We start from the raw sequence: 24,966 nt of genomic DNA, 5'->3' as shown, positions 1-24,966 counted from the left end.
AGACAGGAGGGGGAGAGATGGAGCCAAGAGCTGGGCAGTTGATTGGCAAAAGGGATATGAAAGGATCATGGGACAGGAGGCCCAGGGAGAAGGAAAAGGGGGAGGGGGGGAAACCCAGAGGATGGGCAAGGGGTATAGTCAGAGCGAGAAAAAGGAGAGAGAGAGAGAGAGAGAGAGAGAAAGAATGTGTGTATATAAATAAATAATGGATGGGGTACGAGGGAGAGGTGGAGTATTAGCAGAAGTTTGAGAAGTCAATGTTCATGCCATCAGGTTGGAGGCTACCCAGACGGAATACAAGGTGTTGTTCCTCCAACCTGAGTGTGGCTTCATCTTTACAGTAGGGGAGGCCGTGGATAGACATACCAGAATGGGAATGGGATGTGGCATTACATTCCCATTCTGATATGTCTATCCACGGCCTCCCCTACTGTAAAGACGAAGCCACACTCAGGTTGGAGGAACAACACCTTGTATTCCGTCTGGGTAGCCTCCAACCTGATGGCATGAACATTGACTTCTCAAACTTCCGCTAATACCCCACCTCCCCCTCGTACCCCATCCATTATTTATTTATACACACACATTCTTTCTCCCTCTCTCCTTTTTCTCGCTCTGACTATACCCCTTGCCCGTCCTCTGGGTTCCCCCCCCCACTTTTTCCTTCTCCCTGGGCCTCCTGTCCCATGATCCTCTCATATCCCTTTTGCCAATCAACTGCCCAGCTCTTGGCTCCATCCCTCCCCCTCCTGTCTTCTCCTATCATTTTGGATCTCCCCCTCCCCCTTTCAAATCTCTTACTAGCTCTTCCTTCAGTTAGTCCTGACGTAGGGTCTCAGCCCAAAATGTCAACTGTACCTCTTCCTAGAGATGCTGCAAGGGTACCTCCAGCAGGGTGGAAGCAAAGAAAGAAAAAAAGATTTCTAATTGCTTTGTGGAAACTACTACTTTCATTCAACTGTTTTTGATAAGTATTTTATTTCATCCTACAATATTATTCCCTTTAGCCATAGCTTACCTTCCAACAGTAAATGAGTTATAGGAGTAGCAGAACTGTTACGGATAGAGCTCTTATCCCATTTTAACCTTTGTTCATCACTTGTGATTGTATCAAATGCAGATAGTTAATTTTATTGTCACGCAGAGTGCGGCACAAAATTACTCAGTACCTGCTTTACTTGTTTTATTTTAAAATCAAACACTTCATATCCGCTGCCAACAATAGCTCAGTTAGTAACACCCTCTGAATCATAAGATTATGGGTTTGAAGTCCAGATTTCAATGCAAAACTCTAGGCTCACTTTACAATGATGCAGTTGAAACTAGTTTTTTTTGGGTGAGATGCTAAATTGAAGGTCCATCTATTCTCAAAGGGAGATATAAAAGACTTTGAAGAAATATTGAGCAAAGAGGTTATCCTTAGCATTCTGGCCAACATATCCTTTAACTTTAATTGCTAAAGCAGATTATTTGATTATTATCTGTTTGAGGGAGTTTGCTGTGCAGATTGTATTCTGTAATACCCACAGTAATGATTACACTTCAAATGTACATTGGCAAAAAAAAGCTTTTCTTTGATCTGAGGTGCTGAATAAATGCAAACCTTTTACTCTTTTTATTTATAGTTGAATTTTAACTTTAAAATAATTAACCACAAAAGTAACCACAAGGTAGCGTATAATTTAATGTACTATTCTGAAAATTAGAATATTACTAATGTTATTACAAACAAAATTTATCCTGTTTTTATGACATTTTCTTCTTCCTCGCCTTAGCTAAAGAACTACACAGTCTGATGCAGCCATTTCTCCTGAGAAGAATCAAGGCTGATGTTGTATCTGAACTACCTAAAAAGATGGATGTTGTTCTCTATCATGGAATGTCTGTATTGCAGAAGAAGTACTATAAAGCCATTCTGATGAAGGATTTGGGTGAGTACTAAATACCTATTTCTTAAAAGAAAAAGCAGTGTGATGCTTGTTACATATAATTTTTCAAAACATTACCATACTATAACTGTTCTATGAAAATATATGAAACCTTAACTATATTATGCTTGCAAGCATTTACTGATCTACTTAAGATGTTTAATTCTTGAGCAATTCCCAATGAAATATTATAACACCTGGCCTGAGGCCAATAATGCCGATCTACAGTAGACTAAAGCAGTACTAAACACAGGTGATCATACTGATATTTTGCTCATAAATTTGTAGATTATATCACTGGAACACAGCTTGATTATCAAAACAAGTTCCGTTTTCCCTAGTCTGTTGATTTCGATGGGGATTCTATGTAGTGGGGAAGGGAAGAGTAAGATGGCATTTTTTTGTTTATTTAATGAGATAGAGTGCAGAGTAGGCCCTTCAGGCCGCGTTGCCCAGCAACCACCGATTTAACCCTAACCTAATCATGGGGCAATTCAGAATGACCAATTAATCTACCAACTGGTACGTCTTTGGATTGAAGGTGGAAAGTGGAGCACCCAGAGGAAACCACACCGTTGTGTATAGAAAGTACAAACTCCTTACAGGCAGCAGCGGGAATTGAACCTGGGTCACTGGTCCTGTATAGCGTTGTGCTACCATGCTGCCCATGGTTTGTTGATTTTGTTTTGTTATGAAATGTTAATTTTAACTCTATTTCACTTTCAATAGTTTAGAAGTATTTCTGATGGTCAGAAATGTTCTGGGATATTTAGAACTCTGAAGGCTTTGACAGCTTACAAATCTGGGACATTGTTTGTTCTGGCCCATTTGTGTCATTTCATTGCATTGTTTGAGGTCATGTTGCAGCACAAGGCTGCTACATCTCAACTCCAGGAGTGTCTAGAACAGCATTCTATATTTAGCTAAATCAGTTTGGAGTAGGGGAAACTAGTTAGTTGGCAGGTTGTTTCAGTAAAATCCAGGCCAATATTTGTATACTCACAGAAAGTAACTACTGTTGAAACTATCCAGTTTCTTAAGTGCTTGAAGTGGTATAGAAATTGCCACATGGTCACAATGAAAGCTTTGACATACAATTGCCACCCATGCTGCCACAGTTCATGAAGGCAGATGACAGTTAGTTCAGACGCATTTAGGGATGAGCAATAAACATCCATCTTGCTGCTAACTCCCATAAATGAAGTTTAATAAAATGTTCACAGGGCAAGTTGATATTGTTGGATTCGTTATCTAGAGTATCAAACTACGCTGACTGCACTATATTTGTAGAAAGGTTTGATATTGGATTTGTTCCTGAAGTTTTATCACACTGCTAAATACACAGTGAAAAGTATGGTGTACTCATCAACACCTGAGCTGATGGAGAAAGAGCAGAGAAAAATCAACATTATTTTAAAATATTCAGTTGCTTGTTCGTGCCTGGGAATTTTTTTTCAAATAGCACGTTGCTTTACTAGGTCTTAGAAGAAAATAAAATTTAATATAAAGATGTTTTCATTAATATTGTGCTCTGTATAGTTTGTATAAAAGATGTGCAGAAACTTATTCTATAAGCTTTCCGATCTGGACGGACCTATGCATCAGCAATACATATCTGTTATCAGTGATGTAAAAGATAGAAGGGTCAGCCGCTTATGGGGAAGCATCACCTGTCATAATGCCCGAACTACAGATATGTTGATTTGCTTGCATAGGTCTCTCATCAGAGACAATCAAGATTAAGTATCAGCTGAATGAAATAGGGCTCAAGAGCATTGTCCATGTCACACAATCATTGCTTAGTCTTGGTTAAATAGTCCTGGCTTCAGCTTATTCCACTGACTTTTCAAATAAGATTTTGTACTTTCTGGAGCGAAGATGTAGTTAATGCTTTGGTAAGACAGATCCCATATCTGTGCTTTAGAAAGGTTGAAAGCTGACTCTGCAAGCTGATATTCCTGTGACAAATTGCTGGCAAAAACCCCTTTGCCATCAGTCTGAGAACAGAAAAAATGATCACAATCATTATTTTTGCAAATGCTTGAAACACAACTAGTTGTTTTGACAAAAGCTATCTGTGCTTAAATAACTAATTTCATTATTCCTTGTAATAATTCATCACAAACTTTTGCGTTGCTTCCTATTCAAAACAAGGTATAATGCCATAAATTGTTCCTCATGAGTTCTGGGAATAAATACATACTTACTGGAGAGAAAGGCCATAATTATTAACTCATAATTGAGACAAGATGTATTTGTATTAATGCTGTAATGTACTTGTATAAATGTTCAAACAAACATTGCCACGTTCTATCCATTTAATCTCATTCATATTGTTGCTTATTTAAATATTTAATAGTTTGAATACTAGAATGTAGGATGTCAACCCTATTCATCACACTTAACTCATGCTGAGGCATACTTTGCTTTACCTAAATAGATACCTAAAAGATTCTTAGCTGAATTACTTTAACAAATACTATCAGCTGGGCAAAGGAGTCACCTCCTTTTCACCCCCCCCCCCACAAGCTCCAGTCCACTGCATAATTTTTTTTAACACAAGTTTCCCTCTTTACAATTTTATCTGTACTTAAGATGTATAGGTGAAATTGGGAAGTCATGTTGTTAATTATTATAGAAAGAGTTGGGTCTCTCTCTTCTTCCATTTTGTACTTGCCAGACTTGAAACATCAACAAATGCAGTTGAAATCAAAATGCATGCAATAGCTTCCACTGGATCAAGATACAGTAATTCTAGAATACAGAAGATTATGCATACAGACTTTGACTGTGAGAATGTTTATGAAAAACAGCCAAGGGCATGGAGAAGTTGGCAGGGGAGGAGGAGGAATTACTGGAGAGAGGCCAGTTTCACATTCTGTCCCACAAAATTCTGAGTTCAGTAATGAGTGTTTCCAAGCAGACACCCTGAGATTAGACATGCACAATGAATGTTCAAACTATAGTGTTTGCCTATGTGGTATTTAAGAAAATACAAATTTTTGGTCTAAATCAGGTCATGTGAAGGAGAGAACTGAGTGACTGGGGATGTCAAAGTATTCTCCTTGATTCTATAAACCCCATTTCCAGAAAAGTTGGGATATTTTCCAAAATGCAATAAAAACAATAATCTGTGATATATTAATTCACGTGAACCTTTATTTAACTGACAAAAGTACAAAGAAAAGATTTTCAATAGTTTTACTGACCAACTTAATTGTATTTTGTAAACATACACAAATTTAGAATTTGATGGCTGCAACACACTCAACAAAAGTTGGGACAGGGGCATGTTTACCATTGTGTTACATCACCTTTCCTTTTAATAACACTTTTTAATCGTTTTGGAACTGAGGATACTAATTGTAGTAGATTTGCAATTGGAAATTTTGTCCATTCTTGCCTGATATAAGACTTCAGCTGCTCAACAGTCCGTGGTCTCCGTTGTCTGATTCTCCTCTTCATGATGCGCCATACATTTTCAATAGGAGATAGATCTGGACTGGCAGCAGGTCAGTCAAGCACACGCACTCTGTGTCTACAAAGCCATGCTGTTTGTAGCCTGTGCAGAATGTGGTCTGGCATTGTCCTGCTGAAATAAGCATGGATGTCCCGGGAAGAGACGTCGCCTTGATGGCAACATATGTCTCTCTAAAATCCTAATATACGCCTCAGAGTCAATGGTACCTTCACATACATGCAACTCACCCATGCCGTGGGCACTGATGCACCCCCATACCATCACAGATGCTGGCTTTTGCACCTTTCGCTGATAACAATCTAGATGGTCGTTTTTATCTTTGGCACGGAGAACTCAACGCTCGTTTTTTCCAAAAATTAGTTGAAATGTGGACTGATCTGACGACAGCACATGGTTCCACAGTCTTTCGGTCCATCTGAGATGAGCTCGGGCCCAGAGAACTCGCCGGCGTTTCTGCATAGAGTTGATGTATGGCTTCCTCCTTGCATAATACAGTTTCAAGTTGCATTTCTGGATGCAGCGACGGACTGTGTTGAGTGACAATGGCTTTCCGAAGTACTCCCGAGCCCAGGTGGCTATAATTGTCACAGCAGCATGATGGTTTCTGTGCACTTTTCAATCTTATTTTAACTCTGCCCCAACTTTTGTTGTGTGTGTTGCAGCCATCAAATTCTAAATTTGTGTATATTTACAAAATACAATGAAGTTGGTCAGTAAAACTATTGAAAATCTTTTCTTTGCACTTTTGTCAGTTAAATAAAGGTTCACGTGAATTAACATATCACAGATATTTGTTTTTAATTGCATTTTGGAAAGTATCCCAACTTTTCTGGAAATGGGGTTTGTAATAGTGTATCAGTAGTTTATAATGAGTATGTGTTGGGTGATTCTTAAAGGTTGTCATAGCCAGGGTAGGTACTGAGGATAAGCTCCCGCTACTTATTAAATGCTCTCAATAGCATGTGTCTTAAATAGCCTCTGACAATCAAGTTCAGCTCCTGGCCTTCACGTGTGGCTTAGCTATTAAGCCCATCGAAACTGACAGGAGAACGGGCAAAAGTGCGTTACTGGTGCCAGGCACTTTGGGCAAATGGAGCTCAGCAGCCATGGTTAGCAGCTCATCTAGGAGAAAGAAACCTCTGGTGTCTTGCAGCGATACACACTTATGGGAAAGCCTTCGTGAGTACACCCCGAAGAAAGATCCAGAGCTAGAGTTCAACGCTGACTGGCAACTCCTATCATGCAGCTGGTACCAAACTATTGGTCTCTGCTGTTCCTTTGAATTCATCAGCTGTGTGGAGAGGGGTGCCTGGTGCATGGGCCAGAGCCTGTTCCCTACATCATACTGCTCTGGCTTACATATCGTGTGGATAGCTGGGGCGCAATATCCATGGTAGACTTTGACCAAAGGAGGTGCTCAGATGGAAATAAAGTGAAAATGTTGTAACATCTCCATGAGAAGCACTGAATCTATCAGAAAGATAATGTGCTCCTTATATTGACAATATGCTAGCCTTTTTCATTTCTTTGCAAAAGCAACATATCTGAAAGTAAATCTACACATCAATTACTATCTAATGACATCAAAGTAAAGTTGACTTACACAAAGTATGCTGGGGTGTCCACAATTCTGCCAATACTGGAAATGGTGTTCACTGTATGATAAGACAGTTTGACACTTGACATTTGATGTCAAGCAAAGCTCTGGAAAACAGATAACATAAATTGTGTTGTAAACATATCCTTGTAAATGAAAGTAACTGCAGATGCTGAAACAAGAATAAAAATGCTGAAGACATTCACCATAATCTGACACCATTTGCATTTGAAGAAACAGATTGAATGTCTCAGGCTGATGATTTTATTGAGGACAGGCTGCTTTTCCACTTTGCCAGTACTGATGAAAGGTCTCCACTTGAAACATTAACCTTTTCTCTCTTCGTAGGTGTTTCCTCGTCTCCTGTATACCTCCCACATTTTCTGTTTGTATTATGACTTTTTCTTGCTGTTCAAATTATAAGTGCTGCGGTAAAACTTAAATAAAATTTCTCATTCTTTAAATGATTTACAGAGGGGTTCGGACCATCTGTGCAATATAAAGGTAATGTTTTACTGATGGAGATATCTACTTTCACATAAAACAGTAAAATAAACCCCCATCTGTAGGCTTGGATGCAAAATATTCAACAACATTTCAAAAAGTCCATATAACTCAGCCAGCTGGAGAGACCCATTTTCACGTAAAATAAAGCCCATCTGTAGGCTTGGATTGGATGCAAAATATTCAAAAAGTGCATTTAACCCAGCCAGTGTTTGTCTCTTGTGCATTACAACTTTTTATTAGGCATTTTATCAGATTCCTGTGCACTCCTGCTGTTAGTCTATCAGAAGGAAAATACAGCATAGGAACAGGCCCTTTGACTCACAATGTTGAGCCAACCTCATTAAGCTGATGATGCCTAAATAAATTAACTCCTTCTACCTGCACATGGCCCATATTCATCCATTCTCTGTATATGCCTATCTAAGAACCTCTTAAATGTCTCTATCTTACCGGCCTCCACTATCACTCCGGCACCCTCATCCTTCCCAGAAGTACTTAATTATCTGCACAGCGCCTTGATATATTCCGAGATTGTGGAAGGGACTGTGTTACTGCAAGTTTGTCTGTCTTCATAAGGTTTTACTTTCTTTCTTATTTATTACATAGCTATCTCTAACCATGAATAAAGGACTGGATTCCAAATCTCTATGTCTTTGAATTTGTATTGGAAGTTACAAAGTGGTAACAAAATAGCAGAAAATTTTACTTTCTTTGTTTTAGAACCTAAGGCATAGGAGTAGAATTAGGCTATTTGGCCTATTGAGTCCACTTGATTAACTGGACTTGGAGAACATGCACACTCATTCCTCAATCATACTTGTGCACAAGGAGAACAGCGTGGCCCGTGTCACCACACTGCTCTGCAGACAGGACAGAAGCTTTTTAAAATACAATATTGGCTTATTAGATACAGATATTGACCATTGATAAACTGTATAATTCCTTACTAGCAAGATCAATTGCCATTCACAATTGAGCTATTAAAAGTCAATAGAAACTACAAGCTGACAACCAATGATACTTTGAAGTAAAGTACTTGTCCCTTAATTGGTGGACACGAGGAAATCTGCAGATGCTGGAATTTCAAGCAACACACATAAAAATTGCTGGTGAACGCAGCAAGCCAGGCAGCATCTATAGGAAGAGGTACAGTCGACAATTCGGGCTGAGACCCTTCGTCAGGACTCAGTTAGTCCTGATGAAGGGTCTCAGCCCGAAACATCGACTGTATCTCTTACTATAGATGCTGCCTGGCCTGCTGCGTCCACCAGCAATTTTTATGTGTGTTCCTTAATTGGTGGATGTGTTTTGCATCCTTCTGTTGTATTCTTATCTGTCTGCCACTGGCACTCTTACTGTGTAAAGAGGAGCTACCTTTCTAGAAAAAGTCTCACTTCAAAGGCCCCACTTGTCTGGATTGATCACACACTGAACCAGGCTAACCTTTCCTGGACCTTGTCTTTAATCCTTGCTGTACTGCAACAGCCACACTCCCCTAGATGGTCTGTTCCAGGAAATGAAAGGAACTTCCCCTAAAGCTTAATCAAGAAGTCATAAGTATACGATGGGAGCAGAAGAGACATCTGTGATATAGAATAGCACAACATTAACATAATATGCTTCAGGAATTTCCCCCCCCCCAAAAAAAATTCTGCAAAAATTTTCATCCAATGAGTTGTATGTTTTCTGTAGAACCATTACTTGTCTAAGCCAAAGAAAATGTTACCTATGGGTATTTGATACTTCTTAATAGTGTTGACCAGCTGGTCTGTCCCTCCAGCTTCAGGATGAAGGAATGTACCATGGCCGATCCTGTCTGGTGGAAGACCAAGAAACATTTCCCATTCTTCATTTTTATTTGGGATCTTAATGAAAAATATAATTGTTTGTATTAATGTTCTTCCATCAAAAGAAATTTTAATTATTTTACGATGAACAATTTTTAATTGGATATATTTGTTACATTAAGTAGGTAAGATTCATATGATTCAATATTTTAAGAATTAATATATCCTTTTCTGTAAAAAAAAATTTAGAGATAGTTACTTAACTAGTTTAAATGCTTCTTACCTCAGCCATGTGCACAGCAAGCTTAAGACCAATATTTCTAGCTGCTTGAAGTGGGGCAAGAAAGCTCTTAGCATGTTCTACCTTAAAAAGTAGAAAATGGTAAACAATATTATACAACTAAAACTGATTCATTATTGATGTAAGCAAACAAATCTGATTTGATGCAACACTGTGTTTTGTGTAACTTTTATCCCCCCGCCAAATCCTTTAAGTGCATATCTGACATCTGACCCCTCGAGATATTGACCACTCTTCACTTTTATTCAAAACTATTTCAGACTGCTGTGTAATTTGTGGATTTTTAAATGCATAGATTAACGAATGGTGAATGATAGGAATCACATGCATACTTAAGGCTACACCAAGTTCTCCTTATCCATGCAGGATAGGGATGCAGACTACCTGTGCAGAAGAAAATGCACGCACTCCTAAGGCCACTGACATTGACTTTAAAGCTACAGTAACATACAACAGTTGACTCCTAAGTGTATGCTTCAGATTTTGATTTATCACATCATTATAAGGAGAAAATCAACAATCTTCTGATTTATCCCATCATATCTGGTAGTTAGCTTGATCCTGAGCTCAGCTCTAGCTGCACACCCAGCCTTCATTTGAAGTCAGATAAGTACAAATAATATCAATGTACACTTGTAGATGTAAATTTACTTGTGTAGAATAAAAATGCTATCTACAAAAGTACTTGGCTCAGGTTCCAATTCCTGGCACAGGACGCACACCATACAGTCAGAGTCATAATGCACTACAACACAGAAACAAGCCCTTCCGCCCATCTAGCCTGTGCTGAACTATTATTCTGCCTAGTCCCATCAACATGCACCTGGACCATTGCCCTCCATACCTGTCACATCCATCTACTGTACTTATCCAAGTTTCTCTTAAGTGTTGAAATTGAACCCGCATTCGCCACTTCCACTGGCAGCCTGCACCGGCCCTGAATGAAGAAGTTCCCCCCCCAGATTCTCTTTAAATATTTCACCTTTCACCCTTAACATATAACTTCTAGTTCTTGTTTCACATAACTTCAGTGGAAAAAGCCTGCTTGCATTTACCCTATCTATACCCCTCAAAATTTTGTATACCAACTACTGCCGCTTCACAACTGCCAGCAGGCATCAAATACAATCCATCTCATTGCAAACAGGGACATTTGCACGTCTCTTGCACGTCACAAGAGAGGGTCTAGTCCCATATGGCTGGTCTTGTGTTGATTCAGCATAACAGCAGATGATGAGGACGAGGTGAACAGTTAATGGCCATGTGAAGACCAGCTAAAAACATCTATATGATGTCAGTTTATAGGAAAAGTAATCTTTAAATTAATGTTCATCTAAGTAGAAAGAATCCAACAAAATGATTGCATGAGACAGGATACGGCACCCTGCTGCTCTGAATTAAGATAGACAGAGGTAAATAAAAATTAGTTACTCACTGCGGGATCGCCACTTAAATCCAAGCCAACCACTAGCCCATCAGAGGATGTAAAGAATTCTTCTGTAAGTTTTACAGTCTCTATGGCAACAGCAGGCCCATCTCTTCTATCTATGGATAACAGAAACCTAAGGAAATAAAAGTTAACGTTTTTTGCATTTGAGATGAACAAGAAAATGAATTAAGAATCCTACCACTGAATATTGCATCAAGTAGATCCTCTCTCCTGAAAACTTGCTGGCAAATGGAACCTCTCTTCCTCATACTGAAAGCACTTGGCTGCTTTGAAGTACAGTCTGTCACCATCTTACAAATGCCCAACTTACGTACAGCTTGCACTTACAAACGAGCTTTTGGGACAACGCTGCGATGGATTTGCTGACCATTAAAGGGTTGCAAACATCTGCTGTGTGGGAGCTTGGTTTAGCACTTCCCACGTGCAAGCTGTTGGGTTACAAATAGTTCACAGGAACAGAACCCTGCCACAACTTGGACAGCCTGTACCTTACTTTTGGCCCATCAGACCTTGTGTTACCAGTGCTGCCGACAACCCAGAGAAGCATTCAGCACAGCGAGTGTCATATATATTACTCACAACCCAAGCATTCCTGTGCTCCCAGACTCCGAGAAATATCTACTTCAAACAACAAGAAGGCTTTTCTGGTTCCAAAACTTCCAGCAAGTCCATGTTTTGCATACTTTTGCATCTAATCTCCCCCCACTTCATCCAAACTTCTCAAACACCAAAATCCTAAGGAGCTTCTAAACTTCACAATGTTCAGCAGTTACTGCCAAGACCCATTAATTCATCCCTAGTATAAGGAACACCACCCACATCATGAAGACCCTGGAGAGACTTGTTCTGGAGCTGCTCCGGCCTATGGTCAGGCCACACTTAGATCCCTTCCAGTTCGCCTACCAGCCCCGACTAGGAGTTGAGGATGCCATCGTCTACCTGCTGAACCGTGTCTACGCCCGCGATAAGCCAGCAAGCACTGTGAGGGTCATATTTTTTGACTTCTCCAGTGCGTTCAACACCATCCGCCCTGCTCTGCTGGGGGAGAAGCTGACAGCGATGCAGGTGGATGCTTTCCTGGTGTCATGGATTCTTGATTACCTGACTGGGAGACCACAGTACGTGTGCTTGCAACACTGTGTGTCCGACAGAGTGATCAGCAGCACTGGGGCTCCACAGGGGACTGTCTTGTCTCCCTTTCTCTTCACCATTTACACCTCGGACTTCAATTACTGCACAGAGTCATGTCACCTTCAGAAGTTTTCGGATGACTCTGCCATAGTTGGATGCATCAGCAAGGGAGATGAGGTTGAGTACAGGTCTACGGTAGGAAACTTTGTCACATGGTGTGAGCAGAATTATCTGCAGCTTAATGTAAAAAGACTAAGGAGCTGGTGGTAGACCTGAGGAGAGCTAAGGTACCGGTGACCCCCGTTTCCATCCAGGGGGTCAGTGTGGACATGGTGGAGGATTACAAATACCTGGGGATACGAATTGACGATAAACTGGACTGGTCTAAGAATACTGAGGCTGTCTACAAGAAGGGTCAGAGCCGTCTCTATTTCCTGAGGAGACTGAGGTCCTTTAACATCTGCCGGAGGATGCTGAGGATGTTCTACAAGTCTGTGGTGGCCAGTGCAATCATGTTTGCTGTTGTGTGCTGGGGCAGCAGGCTGAAGGTAGCAGACACCAACAGAATCAACAAACTCATTCGTAAGGCCAGTGATGTTGTGGGGATGGAACTGGACTCTCTCACGGGGGTGTCTGAAAAGAGGATGCTGTCTAAGTTGCATGCCATCTTGGTCAATGTCTCCCATCCACTACATAATGTACTGGGTGGGCACAGGAGTACATTCAGCCAGAGACTCATTCCTCTGAGATGCAGCACAGAGCATCACAGGAAGTCATTGCCGCCTGTGGCCATCAAACTTTACAACTCCTCCCTTGGAGGGTCAGACACCCTGAGCCGATAGGCTGGTCCTGGACTTATTTCATAATTTACTGGCATAATTTACATATTTATTTATGGTTCTATTACTATTTATTATTTATGGTGCAACTGTAACGAAAACCAATTTCCCCCGGGATCAATAAAGTATGACTATGACTTTCAGTACCCATAGGTAACCTGCCATGCTTTCTGCATCATTTTGCTGTAACCCCTTTGATATTACAAACATAGAAGAAAAAATTGATTAGAATAAGTTACAGTCAAAATCACTTAACTAGTTTTTCAAATGATTTTCAATCTATAACAATGTCTTGCCAATAAATGTTCCTAAATAATTTCAGGATGTCCCTTTGAGACCCTTCTAGTTCTTGAGCAGTGATTTTAGCCTTAGTAGTGGCCTGATCATTTTAACAATTTAACCTTTATGTTTTTTATCTGGGTTCCAGCCCACCAATGATGCCATGGAAACCAGCTGATTACAGTATAAATATCACGTACCTTACGTCTATGTCTACATTCTCTTGTTTGCATTGTTTTATGGCTTCAAGTATAGCCTCAACATATGACTTCTTGCTCATCCCTGTTTTAGAAGTAAAAATAAGTAACATTTACAAGTTATCTACCATAAATCAATTTCAAAGTCATTGATCTGAAACAGCTGCTACCCAATGCTTAGTACTTCCAGCATTTGGTTTTTATTTTACAAGTTAAAACTTCTTAACCACCTTTTTATAATATTCCTTAAGAAAGAATTGGGTTTCTGAATTTGTGCACAGGCATGCCTCACAAAAGTAAAGTGTATGTTTGAAAAATTAGCTTATGCTGATTAAAATATAATTTATATAGTCTTGTGATACTACCTGTTGTGTTTTCTGTTCGTGGTGTACTTCGTAGCTCAAGATATTTCACTCCATCAGCTGCAAATTCCTTAATAACCTCTTTGGTCACCTAGAAGAGTTCATCATATTATAAATGTACTTGCTCAGTGTGGGCATGTGGCCAAGTGGTTAAGGTATTTAGGTCGTGAGTTAGAGCCCCAGCTGAGGCAACGTGTTGTGTCTTTGTGCAAAACAACACTGGTGCCAAGCTGTATGGGTTCTAATGCCCTTCCCTTGGACAACATCAGTGTCGTGGAGAGGGGAGACTTGCAGCATGGGCAACTGCCTGTCTTCCATACAACCTTGCTCAGGCCTGCGCCCTGGAGACTGAAGACTTTCCAGGCGCAGATCCATGGTCTCGCAAGACTAACGGATGCTCAGTATAATGATGCATTCCTGCTCTCTGCCACTGTTTTGTGCAAAATTGTTGCACTGTGAAGCTGTTGCTGTGAAAGCTTTACTGATAAGAGCAGCAAGTGGAGAAACAGACATTTGAGTTCCGAGTGAAACACAAATTTCCATGTACATGTCCTCCCTGCTTACATACACCTGACATACAAAGCCCACACATATGAACAAGCATTTGCAAGACAGACAGGATGGGTTTGCCAGCTGCTGTGCAGCTGTAGACATTTCTACCGTGCGGGATCTCAGTTTGTGGCAATATCATTACACCTTGCAAAGACATCTGAATGGTTGAGTTAAATTCCCTGATTCAATTATATGTTGCCTTTAGTTGGTCTTTATTTTATTTGCATACAGTATATGACTAGGGGGCCACGTTTCCAATGTGCAAACTGGGTTATGGAACATTTCTCAGGAATGGAACCCTGTTGTAACCTGGGGAGTATAATCCATGCTTTAAGACTTTCCATTCTCCTTTTAAACAGTGTGGGTCCAACATGGAAATCCGTCTTGCAGTTGGGTAGATTGGCATGTTTGTAGCCCACCAGCAACATGGATAAAAAGCCCAGCCAACATGATTGGACTGGCTGGAACTTCAGTACAGCCCAATGAGTCCTTAATAACACTCCAAGAAAACATTTGCGACACTAACAAAAAATATCTTTTGTTAGCATGAACTAAGTAGTTCTATATTTACTGCTGCACATTTACTTTGGCACAGTGGGTTAATCTTGTAAAAATGACTATCATTTACCATGAAGATTCGTTCTACGCTGTCAGTTAACTGATGAATTACTTTAAACATCTCAAAGCATCTGTGGAAAAAAAAAAGTGTAACTTAAAAGAAGTTATATCTTTTCAACAAGTTTCAATTTTAATGGTTAACATTCCCTATAAATTTAGTGTTTGTGAGAAGCAGGTTCTACTTTGCATCAGTTCTAAACTTACACTGAAAAACTGATGTAGTTTGCATCCTCAACTTTAGATTGAACTTAGTGTGCTTTTCTTTGCACTAATAGCATACTTGAAAACTTATGCAACTTTAACTTTGCTTGCTTATAATCATGGTAAATATACAGTGCACTGTGATAATGAGAAATAAATCAGGAATGATCTGAAACGATTGCCTAGCTATGTTATGAGACATTAACCAATTTTATTTCCAATCTAAGATAAATTCTGCAGAACATTTCATCAACTTTTATAACTGGTTTAAGATATTAAGTTAATTTTGATCTTAAATCCACAGTTATCAGTACACACTCTTCCAATGTTCTTGTGTGGCCTTTCCTGATCATGGTCATATTGTGGTCAACACTGAGATGTGGTTTCTGCAGTATCAGCTTTTCCATTGTGGTGCTGCTGATAGAGGTATTGAGATGAGCATGGAGTTCCTGGAAGGGAAAACAGATCTTTATTAACTTATAACATTCCTTGCTCTGTTTACAAATCAATGAACACTAATTTCCCTTCATAACAGCATTCTTCACACTGAAATTGAAAGCAGAAAATAGCAAATGCTAAAGATCTTCAGAAACAGAAAATTCTGGGAATACTTCAGTCAGGTAATATGCGAGGAGAGAGAAATATTTCAGGTTGATGACCTGAGATCAGAAATGTTGCTTGCCCTGCTTGGTATTTTCAGCATTCTCTGCTTTTAATTATGTTTAAATATATTCAGAGGTTCAGGGTAGCTATGTGTTTTCCACAAGCACCAGTAATATGTTTTGACTTTAGAAGGATAAAGATTGGTGGAATTTTAAATTAATTGTAGTTCCATTTCAATCTTTAAAAATTAAATTTGATTTGTAAATACAGTTTTGTACTTAACTATAATAATCTGATGATCTGTGCAATTCAGTTTAAGCTATATACCTGGTCTTTCTGCTCAGCTTCTGTATTTCACAGTATGGAAAATTAAAAGGAGGAGACAGCATTTGCAGAGGCTAAAATTTGACCTAAAGAGTCAGAAACCATGTTGTGACATTGTAATGAGCAACCGCAGGCAGTGAGTGAAGCTGGCTGAGGTAGTTTCTTCACACCAAAACTACTATTAGTTCTGGGCCCATCCTTGCCTTCAGAATACAAGAAACAAAAATAAACTGTGACAGCCTGCTGTAAATAAATGACTTTGTCCTTTTATTATGAGGTTGAGTTCAGGATCCCAAATTGCACTGCAGAACACACCTAGATTTTGGGTTTTCTGGAGCACTTACAACTTTAGGCAACGCTTGATGAAACAGCACCATTATTTCTGTAGCTACGATGATACTATCAGGAATTCTGCAGCATAGGATGTTCGAGTCACAATTTTTTTTTCTTGAATACTTTCACTCTTTTTCCAGTTATGGGAAAAGTCGGCTGTTTACCGTGATCTAAGGAACAATTTAAACAAGAGCAAATGAATTCAAACATACTATCTAAATTCAAAAAACAACTTCAAACAATATCTGGTAGTATAGCTTTCAAATATCTGTACAAGTTTAAGCACATCTGATAGCTAGATATTTTGCATTGATGTAATATTTCATGCCACATTTAGCTGGAAAATAAGAGTGTCCAGGTATTGTGGCACGGTAGCGTAGTGGCTAGCAATCAGGGTCCAATTCCCGCAGTCTGCAGGGAGCTTGTACATTCTCTCTATGACCTCCAGGTGCTCTGGTTTCCTCCCACATTCCAAAGACATAAGTTGTGGGCATGCTGTGTTGGCCCCAGTGGCACTTGTGGGCTGCCTTCAGCACATTCTCAGACTGTTGGTTGTTAACGCAAACTATGCATTTCATTGTATATTTGGAAATACACGTGACAAGTAAAGCTAATCTTTACAACATATATTTAAACCAAAGTTATTTTACATTGTATGTCTGTTTGTTTCTATTACTTTAAATTGACCCTTTTACTTTAAATTGATTCTTGAATTCCAATAGCTCATGAAATAACTCTTCAGTTCTCAGCCTGGGGTCCATGGACTCCTCGGTTAATGGTTGGGGTCCATGGCTTAAAAAAATGTTGGAACCCCTGCTCTAATCTTTCCTCCAGTGCCATGTATTTTTCAGTAATGTAAAAAAACATGAACACATATTTTAAGGAAAATTCCTACATATTTTATATTCACTGAGGGAACATGGGCTTTACCGGCAGAGCCAATGTGTAATTACGCATCCCTAGTTGCTCTTGAGGAGGTTGTGAGCTGCCTTCTTGAACTGCTGCTGAACCTTGAGGTGAGGGTATATTTACAATGCTCCTAGGCAGAGTGCGCCTTGATTTTAACCCAGCAATATTGAAGGAATGGTAATATAATTTCCTTATCAGGGTGGTGTGTGGCTTGGAGGGTAACTTCCCTATGCTTTCGATGCCCTTGTCTTTCTAGCTGCTGAAGGTCATGGGTGATGGGGAGTTCTTGTGAGTTGCTGCAGTAGATGGTACAAACTTCTACTGAAATGAGTGAGTGAGTGAGTGGGTTGTCTATCAAGCCGACTGTCATGTCCTGTTTGTTTCTTGTATATTGTTGAATTTGCACTCATCCAGGCAAGTGAAGAGTATTCCTCTTGACTTTAGCCTTGAAGACAGTGGAGAAATTTTGGGGAGTTAGGAGGTGAGTTACTGGCTATGGAATTCCAAGCATCTGACCTGCTCTTGCAGCCAGGTCAATATTAACCCCCAGGATACTGATGGTGCAGGATTCATTAATGGCAATGCCACTGAATGTCAGGGTGTAAGAGCTGGATTTTCCCTTCATGTTGATCATAATTGCCCAGCACTTGTGTAGTGCAAATGTTATTTGCCATCTATCAGCCCAACCTGGATAACGTCCAGCTCTCGCTTCATCACCTGAGGAACTGTGGATCATCAGGAAACATCCCTACTTCTGACCTTGTAACTGAAAGATAATTGATGAAGCAGTTGAAGATGGTTGGGCCTAGGACACCTCCCTGAGGAACATCTATGGACTCTTACTGTCTTGTGGCTGAGATGATTGACCTTCAACTGCCATGACCATCTTCTTTTGTGTTAGGTATGATACCAAACAGCAGAGAGTTTTCCCGCCTGACTCCCATTGACAACAGTTCAGCCAGGATTCCTTGATGCCATAGTCAATCGAATGCTGTCTTGATGTCAAGGGCAGTTATTCTAATTTCATCTCTAGAGTTCATATTTTATAACAACATACATTTAAATAAAGACTCAATCAAATAAACTCAAAACTGTTTTGTCAAGAAATAAATTTGAGTATATTTTTACATTTGACCGTCACAATTCAATAAAAAAAATGCATTTATTTAATGTTATTTTTTTGTAAAAGTCCGAGCATATTCAGAGAAAATGTTCAATCTACTTATCTGAGGAAATGCAGTCATTGTTTTGTGTACAACCAACTGATGAAAGAAATGATTACTTAATTTGGTTTTAGATGTCTCAGTTCAATACCAGCAAAAAGAATATCTGCAGGCATTCTGACCTCTGCAAGGGACTGGCAGCTGATGGTGGACCTCGAAGGGCAGCTGAAGTTCCCCAACCATATCGCAGCCACCACCCTGTGACCAGACATTGTCCCAGTGCCTGAGTCTACTAAGCAAGTGGTGCTGCTGGAGCTGACAGTCCCATGGGAAGACAGCTTGGAGGAGGCCTTTGAAAGGAAGCTCTCCATGTATGCAGGACTGGTCAGCAACTGTCAGCAGGCTGGATGGAGAGCGAGGTGTCTCCCAGTGGAGGTTGGTTGTAGGGGATTCGTAGCCCATTCTTTAGTTAGAGCCTTCAGTATTTTGGGCATCAAGGGAGAGAGGAAGAGGAGAGCCATCCGCAGTACCACCGATGCGGCAGAGAGGGCCTCAAAATGGCTGTGGCTCAAAAGAGGGGAGCCATGGAGTCATAAGTAGCTAGCCATCTGGACACAAGTTGGGGTCTGATCAGCCCCGGCTGGGTCACCTGGAGGAGGTTGTATGATGTTGAAAGACCCGAAACAACCGATGATTCCAGGAACATCACTGAAGATGTGTCCAGAAGCATCAATAGATGTATGTACACGGCAGTTCAGGAATATACGTCACTAGAAGTTGCTATTTTTTCAAGTGTTATAACACCCAACACCCAGAAGAAAACTCAGTGTAGATTATAATCCAATAAGCTTAATACCACATTTCTTCCAGTATTCTACATGATTCTCACCAAAATCCTTTATTTTCTCATTCATGAAAGATTCCCATCTAGGAAAGCTGTGAATAAATTAAGCTATTAATGCACTTCTATGAATATAGTTTTTATCCCTTATAGAGACCAAATCATGAACAATTGATGGTCATTAGTTGTCATATTATCTGTATCTATATTTACATTTTATATTTAATTAATGGTGCTTCTGCTAACAAACTTGAAATGTGCAGTAAAATATGAGGATTAAAGCTGGATTAAATATACTGCTATAATTTTCCTTAAACTGACAATATACTTTGGTCAGCCAGAGGCACTGCCTTCAGGACGACACACAACTCTCAGTGGCAGGTTTCAGCTATACTTCTCTGAGGGAGTTAGCTGACTTTAATTAAGACACGATGGTTTCCATCAATAATGCTCTGTCACCAGCAGAGGATGGAGCTTTGTCTGGGCAGCCAGGTACAGGGACAGAAAAGACCATGAAAGATCATATTGCATGCCACTGAGAGTTGTGGCTGGTGACAGGGAGACTTGAGCGTGGGGTGATCCTGTCTAAAGTAATTCTTGCTCATCTGACTCAGTCCCCAAAGCCCACACTGATATTTGGTCTGTGCAGAATCAGTCACTACTATGGCTAATTCTGCATATTTTCTCCTTCTTTGCCCTTATCTAGTAATGCTGTGGCAATCTATTCTGCCATCAGGCAGAGAGGGATTTACAGCTGGATCTACCTCTAAGCAAAAGCACTATGTTCTTTATAGTGTGGACCCTGAATTGAGAGAGCAGGCACTGTGATAGGTTTTCAGATTAATTCATAGACTCCTGGATCACCTACCATTTCTGTAGCCTGGATGTGTTCCACCTATGGGAGGCTTCTCAATTCTGATTGTACTCTCCTGATTTTTGTGCACCCAGTATGGATGGTGGCAAGTCGGGGAGGGGTACTCACTGGTCTGCTGTTTGGCCTTGCCAAGATGGCCAATTACAAGTCTAGCCGGTTACTAACTGCTCCTTTCCAAAGGATAAGTCTGTGCCCAAGTCCCTGAAAAAGCAGCACTGCTAAAGTTTTCCTAGTCCGGTGAGTGCACTAGGTTGCATTCCGGACAGGGAGGATTGGTTTACTTCTTTCAAAAATGTAAGTAAGTTTATGAAGTATGTTGCGAACAAAATAACAGTGAAATGTGTTACTTTGACCTACAGTACATTGTGCACCTGGGGCATTAGTGAGCTGTGTAATTAGAGCGGCACCGCTTTGTAACTGGGGCAGGCGGTTAGCATCCGCGCAAATGCAGCCCAACCCCCGGAGACGGGTGGAGCCACCTGCCCTCGGACCTCCCGCAGAAACACTCGAGACTGACCTGCTCCCGAGCTACAAGGCCGCTGCCTGCACCGTGCACCTCTGGCCCTAAAGGATGTGTCTCCGTTCACCTCACGTGTTTTCCGGTAGAGTTCTGCCGCCTCCCGGCCACGACGCTGACCACAGCGACCCCAGCCGGCGGCTGCTCGGGTTGCAGCTCTAACCCCGCAGTTCGGGAGATGAACTGCCGGATCAATAAAATTTAGGTTCGCTCCGCTCCAGAGTCAAAGTCCAATGAAAACTATTGCAGTAACATCACCAGCACATAGCATCGTATAAGCAGCGTTCACGAATAAAAATGCTCAAATAAATTATACAAAATTCTTGCAAGAAAAACACAATTTGAAAAAAATGTATTTTTACTGCGAAGTGGTGTTGATGTTGCTAAACTTTCGAGCTCAGCACAGTACGGGCCCTTCGACACATGATATGCCAACCTTTTAAGCTGTGTCATGTACAATATAACCTTTTCATTCTACTAGCCCATAACCCAATTTATTTTATCCATCTGCCTATTTTAAATGTGCCTGTACCACCAACCCCTGGCTGTTTATTCCTGGCATTTTCACTTTGTAAAAAACCTACCGGTTATAACTCCCCTAAACATTACATCCCTCATCTTAGAATAATGCCCTCTGGCATTAGTTACTGCCACTCTCAGAAAAAGACCCCAGCTGTCCACTCTCCCTATGTCTCTAAAATCTTAAATAGACATCTATCAAGTTGCCTCTTATCCTCCTCCACTCCAAAGATGAAAGCCTTAGCTTGCACAAACTTTCCTCATAACTATTCTCTAATCTAGGCAGCATCGTGGTAAATCTCCTTTGCACCTTCTCTAAAGCTTCTACATCCTTCCTATAATGAGATGACCAGAACTGCACACGATACTGCAAATGCGCTCTAACCAGAGTCTTGTAGAGCTGCAACATAACCTCTCGGCACTTGAACTCAGTCTCCTGACCAAGTACACCATACTTAAACCACCATATTAATCTGCATAGCAACTTTGAGAGATCAACGGACTTGGAGACCAAGATCCCTCTCTTCTGTCGCACTGCTAAGAATCCTGCCATTAACCTTGTAGCTTGCCTTCAAGATCAATCTTTACACTTCTATGTGGTGTATCAGCCAGTTGAGTGGTGTTGCAGCTCCACCCTTGCACTCAATGTCAGAAAAACCAAGGAACTGATTATGGATTTCAGAAAGGTTAAGATGAGGGAACACAAACACACACCAGTCCTCATTGAAGGATCAGAAGTGGAAAGTGTGAACAGTGTCAAGCTCCTGGGTGTGAACATCTCTGAGGATGTATCCTGGACCCAAGGTATCGATGCAGCTATAAAGAAAGCACGGCAGTGGCGATATTTTATTAGGAGTTTGAGGAGATTCAGTATGTCACTGAAGACGCTCGCAAGTTTCTACCGATGTGTCATGGAGAGCATTCTAACCGGCTATATCACCATCTGGTATGGGTAGGGGGCTACTGCACTGGGTCAAAACAAGCAGCAGAGAATTGTAGTAACAGACACAAAAATGCTGGAGGAAATCAGCAGGCCAGACAGCATCTATGGAAAAGAGTAAACAGTTGGTATTTCAGGCCAAGACCCTTCATCAGAGAATTGTAGATTTAGTCAGCTCCATCATGGCACTGGCCTCCATAGTGTCTGGGACATCTTTAAGGAGCGATGCCTCAACAAGGTGGCATCCATCATTAAGGCCTCCCGTCACTCAGGTGATGCCTTGTTCTCATTGCTACCATCAGGAAGGAGGCACAGAAGTCTGAAGGCACACACTCAATGATTCAGGAACAGCTTCTTCCCCTCTGCCATCTAATTTCTGAATGGACATTGAACCCATGGACACTACCTCACTACTTCTTTATTTCTATTTTTGCACTAATTTAATTTAACTATTTAATATATATATATTTACTGTAATTCATATTTTTTCTATTAGGTATTGCATTGTACTGCTGCTGCAGAGACAACAAATTTCACGACATATGCCAGTGATATTAAACCTATTCTGATTCTAATTAATTCACACTTTTCCAGATTGAACTGCATCTGCCTCCTCTCAGCCCAGTTCTGCATCCCATCCATATCCTGTAGTAACCTACTACAATAACAAACACCATTTTTGTGTCATCCTCACTTTAGTGGATTAGGATTTTACCAGTTTGTTCAAGAACTTAATGGATCACTGAACAGTTTTAATTTTCTAGATTTTGGCGTGAGCTGAAAAAGTGCTGAAAATTTATTTTAGGGTAAATTTAAATCCTGTTTAATTTTAAGTATTTAGTGAACATAGGTTCAAAACGTACAAACTAATTTGCAGATTAATAAGTACCCAGATTCCCATTTTTAAAGTTCTGAATGTTAAAACAACTCACAGTCATTTATCATTTTTAATATTCTCTAAGTTTTTGCAGCTGTGGCCATTTTTATGTATTCCATCTGGAATTACAGTGTGGAATTTAGTTGTATCACATGTTTTTTAATGATTAGTTTGTACTGTATTACAATTGTAATTTTCTTTTCAGATGCATTCGAAAATGAAATGAGCAAGAAAGCTCGATTGATGAATATCTTGATTCAACTTAGAAAATGTGTTGGTCATCCTTATCTTTTTGATGGTAAGCAAAGCAGTAATCCATAAAGAGTATATGGAGTCATTTGTAATTTACTTGGATTGAGGTGAATCTAGATTTAAATTTATTCCATGTTTGGGTAAAAAATCTCAGTTGTGATCCTTTAGGTAAGACTAACCATAAATTATAAGCCACTACGATTGACATAGAGCATACCCCCAGGTGTTGCATCTGATGCTTGGATTTCACTGGGCAGCTACCATCTGCCCTAAACTGGGCAGCCCCCAGTCAAAAAGGTTCTGTCCTGCCACAGTATGCTTTGCTCATTGGATGCATGGGGATTAGATATTATCTGAACTGCAGACTGGAAACGCTGTACCAGGTGAACCAAAACAGCAGCATAAGAGACCTGCTCTAAAACTGGGATGTTGGAGTGCTCAGACAATGATGGCTGGCCTCCCTGGTAACCTCTGAGACATCAGTGATGTCAGGAACATGGCTGTAATAAACAAGAAGCTCAAAAGCCTTCACATTGATATAGCCTGCCTCCAGGAGACATGTCTGGCTGACTCGGGCACACTAAAGAAGAAAGATTATACCTTCTTCTGGCAAGGGAATGGCCTTGACAAGCCCAGAGAGCATGGAGTAGGCTTCGCAGCGAGGAAGACATTGTTGAAGATGGTGAAACCAGGCAGCAATGGATCTGAGTGACTTACTCTTTGACTCAACACCACTGAAGGTCCAGTTACTCTTGTAAGCATGTGAGTGTGTATGCTTCCATGCTGTGCTCCACGTCTCATGCAAAGGATTACTTTCATGAGAACCTTGCAACCACCATCAGGAATGTATATCCCCAGCAAGGACCATCTTGTTCTTCTGGGCGATTTCAATACCAAAGTGGGTGCAGATCACAACTCATGACCATCCTGCTTAGGTTACTTTGGTGTGGGCAAAATGAACGAGAGCAGACTGTGATTGCTGGAGTTCTGCACCTATCATGATCTATGTAGCACCAATTCTTACTTCCAGACAAAGTTTCTACCTGAGATTTCCTGGAGATACTCTAGCTCCAGACACTGGGACGAGCTGGACTAGATCCTGGACAGGTGCTCCTTCCTCAGCAGTGTGTTTTCCTGCATTCCTATCCAGATATTCCAGACTGCACCAAAGGGGATCTACCTCCACACTAGATCAGATGGCAGGCTTTTTAACCTCACCCACCTAAGAACCAGAACCAAAGGATATGATCAGAGGCATGCTGTTTACTGACGATCCAGCTGTCGCAACGCACACTCTGCAGCAGCTCCAGAGCTTGATGGATCACTTCTCCCAGGCCTGAAAGGAACTTGGTCTGACTATCAGCCTGAAAAGGAGAAACATTTTGGGACAAGGAATGGAGGCACCACCAGTCAATTGATAACTACAAACTGTTGCTCATTAGTTCACATACCTGGTGTCCATCATCAGTAACAACCTTTCCTTGGACATAGAAATTGACAAGTACATTGGGAAGATTGCAATAGCTCTTGCCTGCCTCACTACATGAGTCTGGGAGAACTGCAGACTCTCAGACAAAAGAAAAG

The 24,966-nt window shown here is 40.7% G+C and overlaps 2 protein-coding genes across 9 annotated transcripts in view; one reads left to right on the top strand and one right to left on the bottom strand.

Moving 5' to 3' along the window:
* Positions 1-24,966, top strand: part of chd1l (chromodomain helicase DNA binding protein 1-like) — a 102,338-nt gene that overhangs the window by 15,183 nt on the left and 62,189 nt on the right. For all 5 annotated transcript variants that reach the window (XR_011886284.1, XR_011886283.1, XM_072260116.1 and 2 more), the window contains exons 8-9: positions 1,776-1,931; positions 23,336-23,428. Coding sequence is in view for 3 of the 5 variants with exons in the window: in XM_072260116.1 (XP_072116217.1) it covers positions 1,776-1,931; positions 23,336-23,428 (249 nt within the window). In the remaining 2 variants the exon portion in view is untranslated. The remainder of the gene's footprint in view (positions 1-1,775; positions 1,932-23,335; positions 23,429-24,966) is intronic.
* On the bottom strand, positions 840-20,878 carry mapda (N6-Methyl-AMP deaminase). Of its 4 annotated transcripts, none has more exons than XM_072260122.1 (11): positions 20,795-20,878; positions 16,473-16,660; positions 15,549-15,679; positions 15,040-15,100; positions 13,863-13,950; positions 13,501-13,582; positions 11,037-11,163; positions 9,584-9,664; positions 9,240-9,378; positions 7,013-7,113; positions 840-3,925 (listed from the first exon to the last, which is right to left on the bottom strand). In XM_072260122.1, exons 3-11 carry the CDS (start codon positions 15,635-15,637, stop codon positions 3,728-3,730), a joined length of 966 nt encoding a protein of 321 aa, XP_072116223.1. In that variant the 5' UTR covers positions 15,638-15,679; positions 16,473-16,660; positions 20,795-20,878; the 3' UTR covers positions 840-3,727. The 4 variants fall into 4 exon arrangements, with proteins under 4 accessions (XP_072116223.1, XP_072116219.1, XP_072116222.1 ...); XM_072260118.1 differs by having other exon boundaries at positions 16,502-16,660; XM_072260121.1 differs by lacking the exon at positions 20,795-20,878 and adding an exon at positions 20,272-20,697 and having other exon boundaries at positions 16,502-16,660.

This window comes from Mobula birostris, chromosome 6 (assembly GCF_030028105.1).
Source record: "Mobula birostris isolate sMobBir1 chromosome 6, sMobBir1.hap1, whole genome shotgun sequence".
NCBI classification, from domain to species: domain Eukaryota; kingdom Metazoa; phylum Chordata; class Chondrichthyes; order Myliobatiformes; family Myliobatidae; genus Mobula; species Mobula birostris.
The sequence above is the reverse complement of the archived record's forward strand: the minus strand, read 5'-3'. Positions and strand labels throughout refer to the sequence as shown.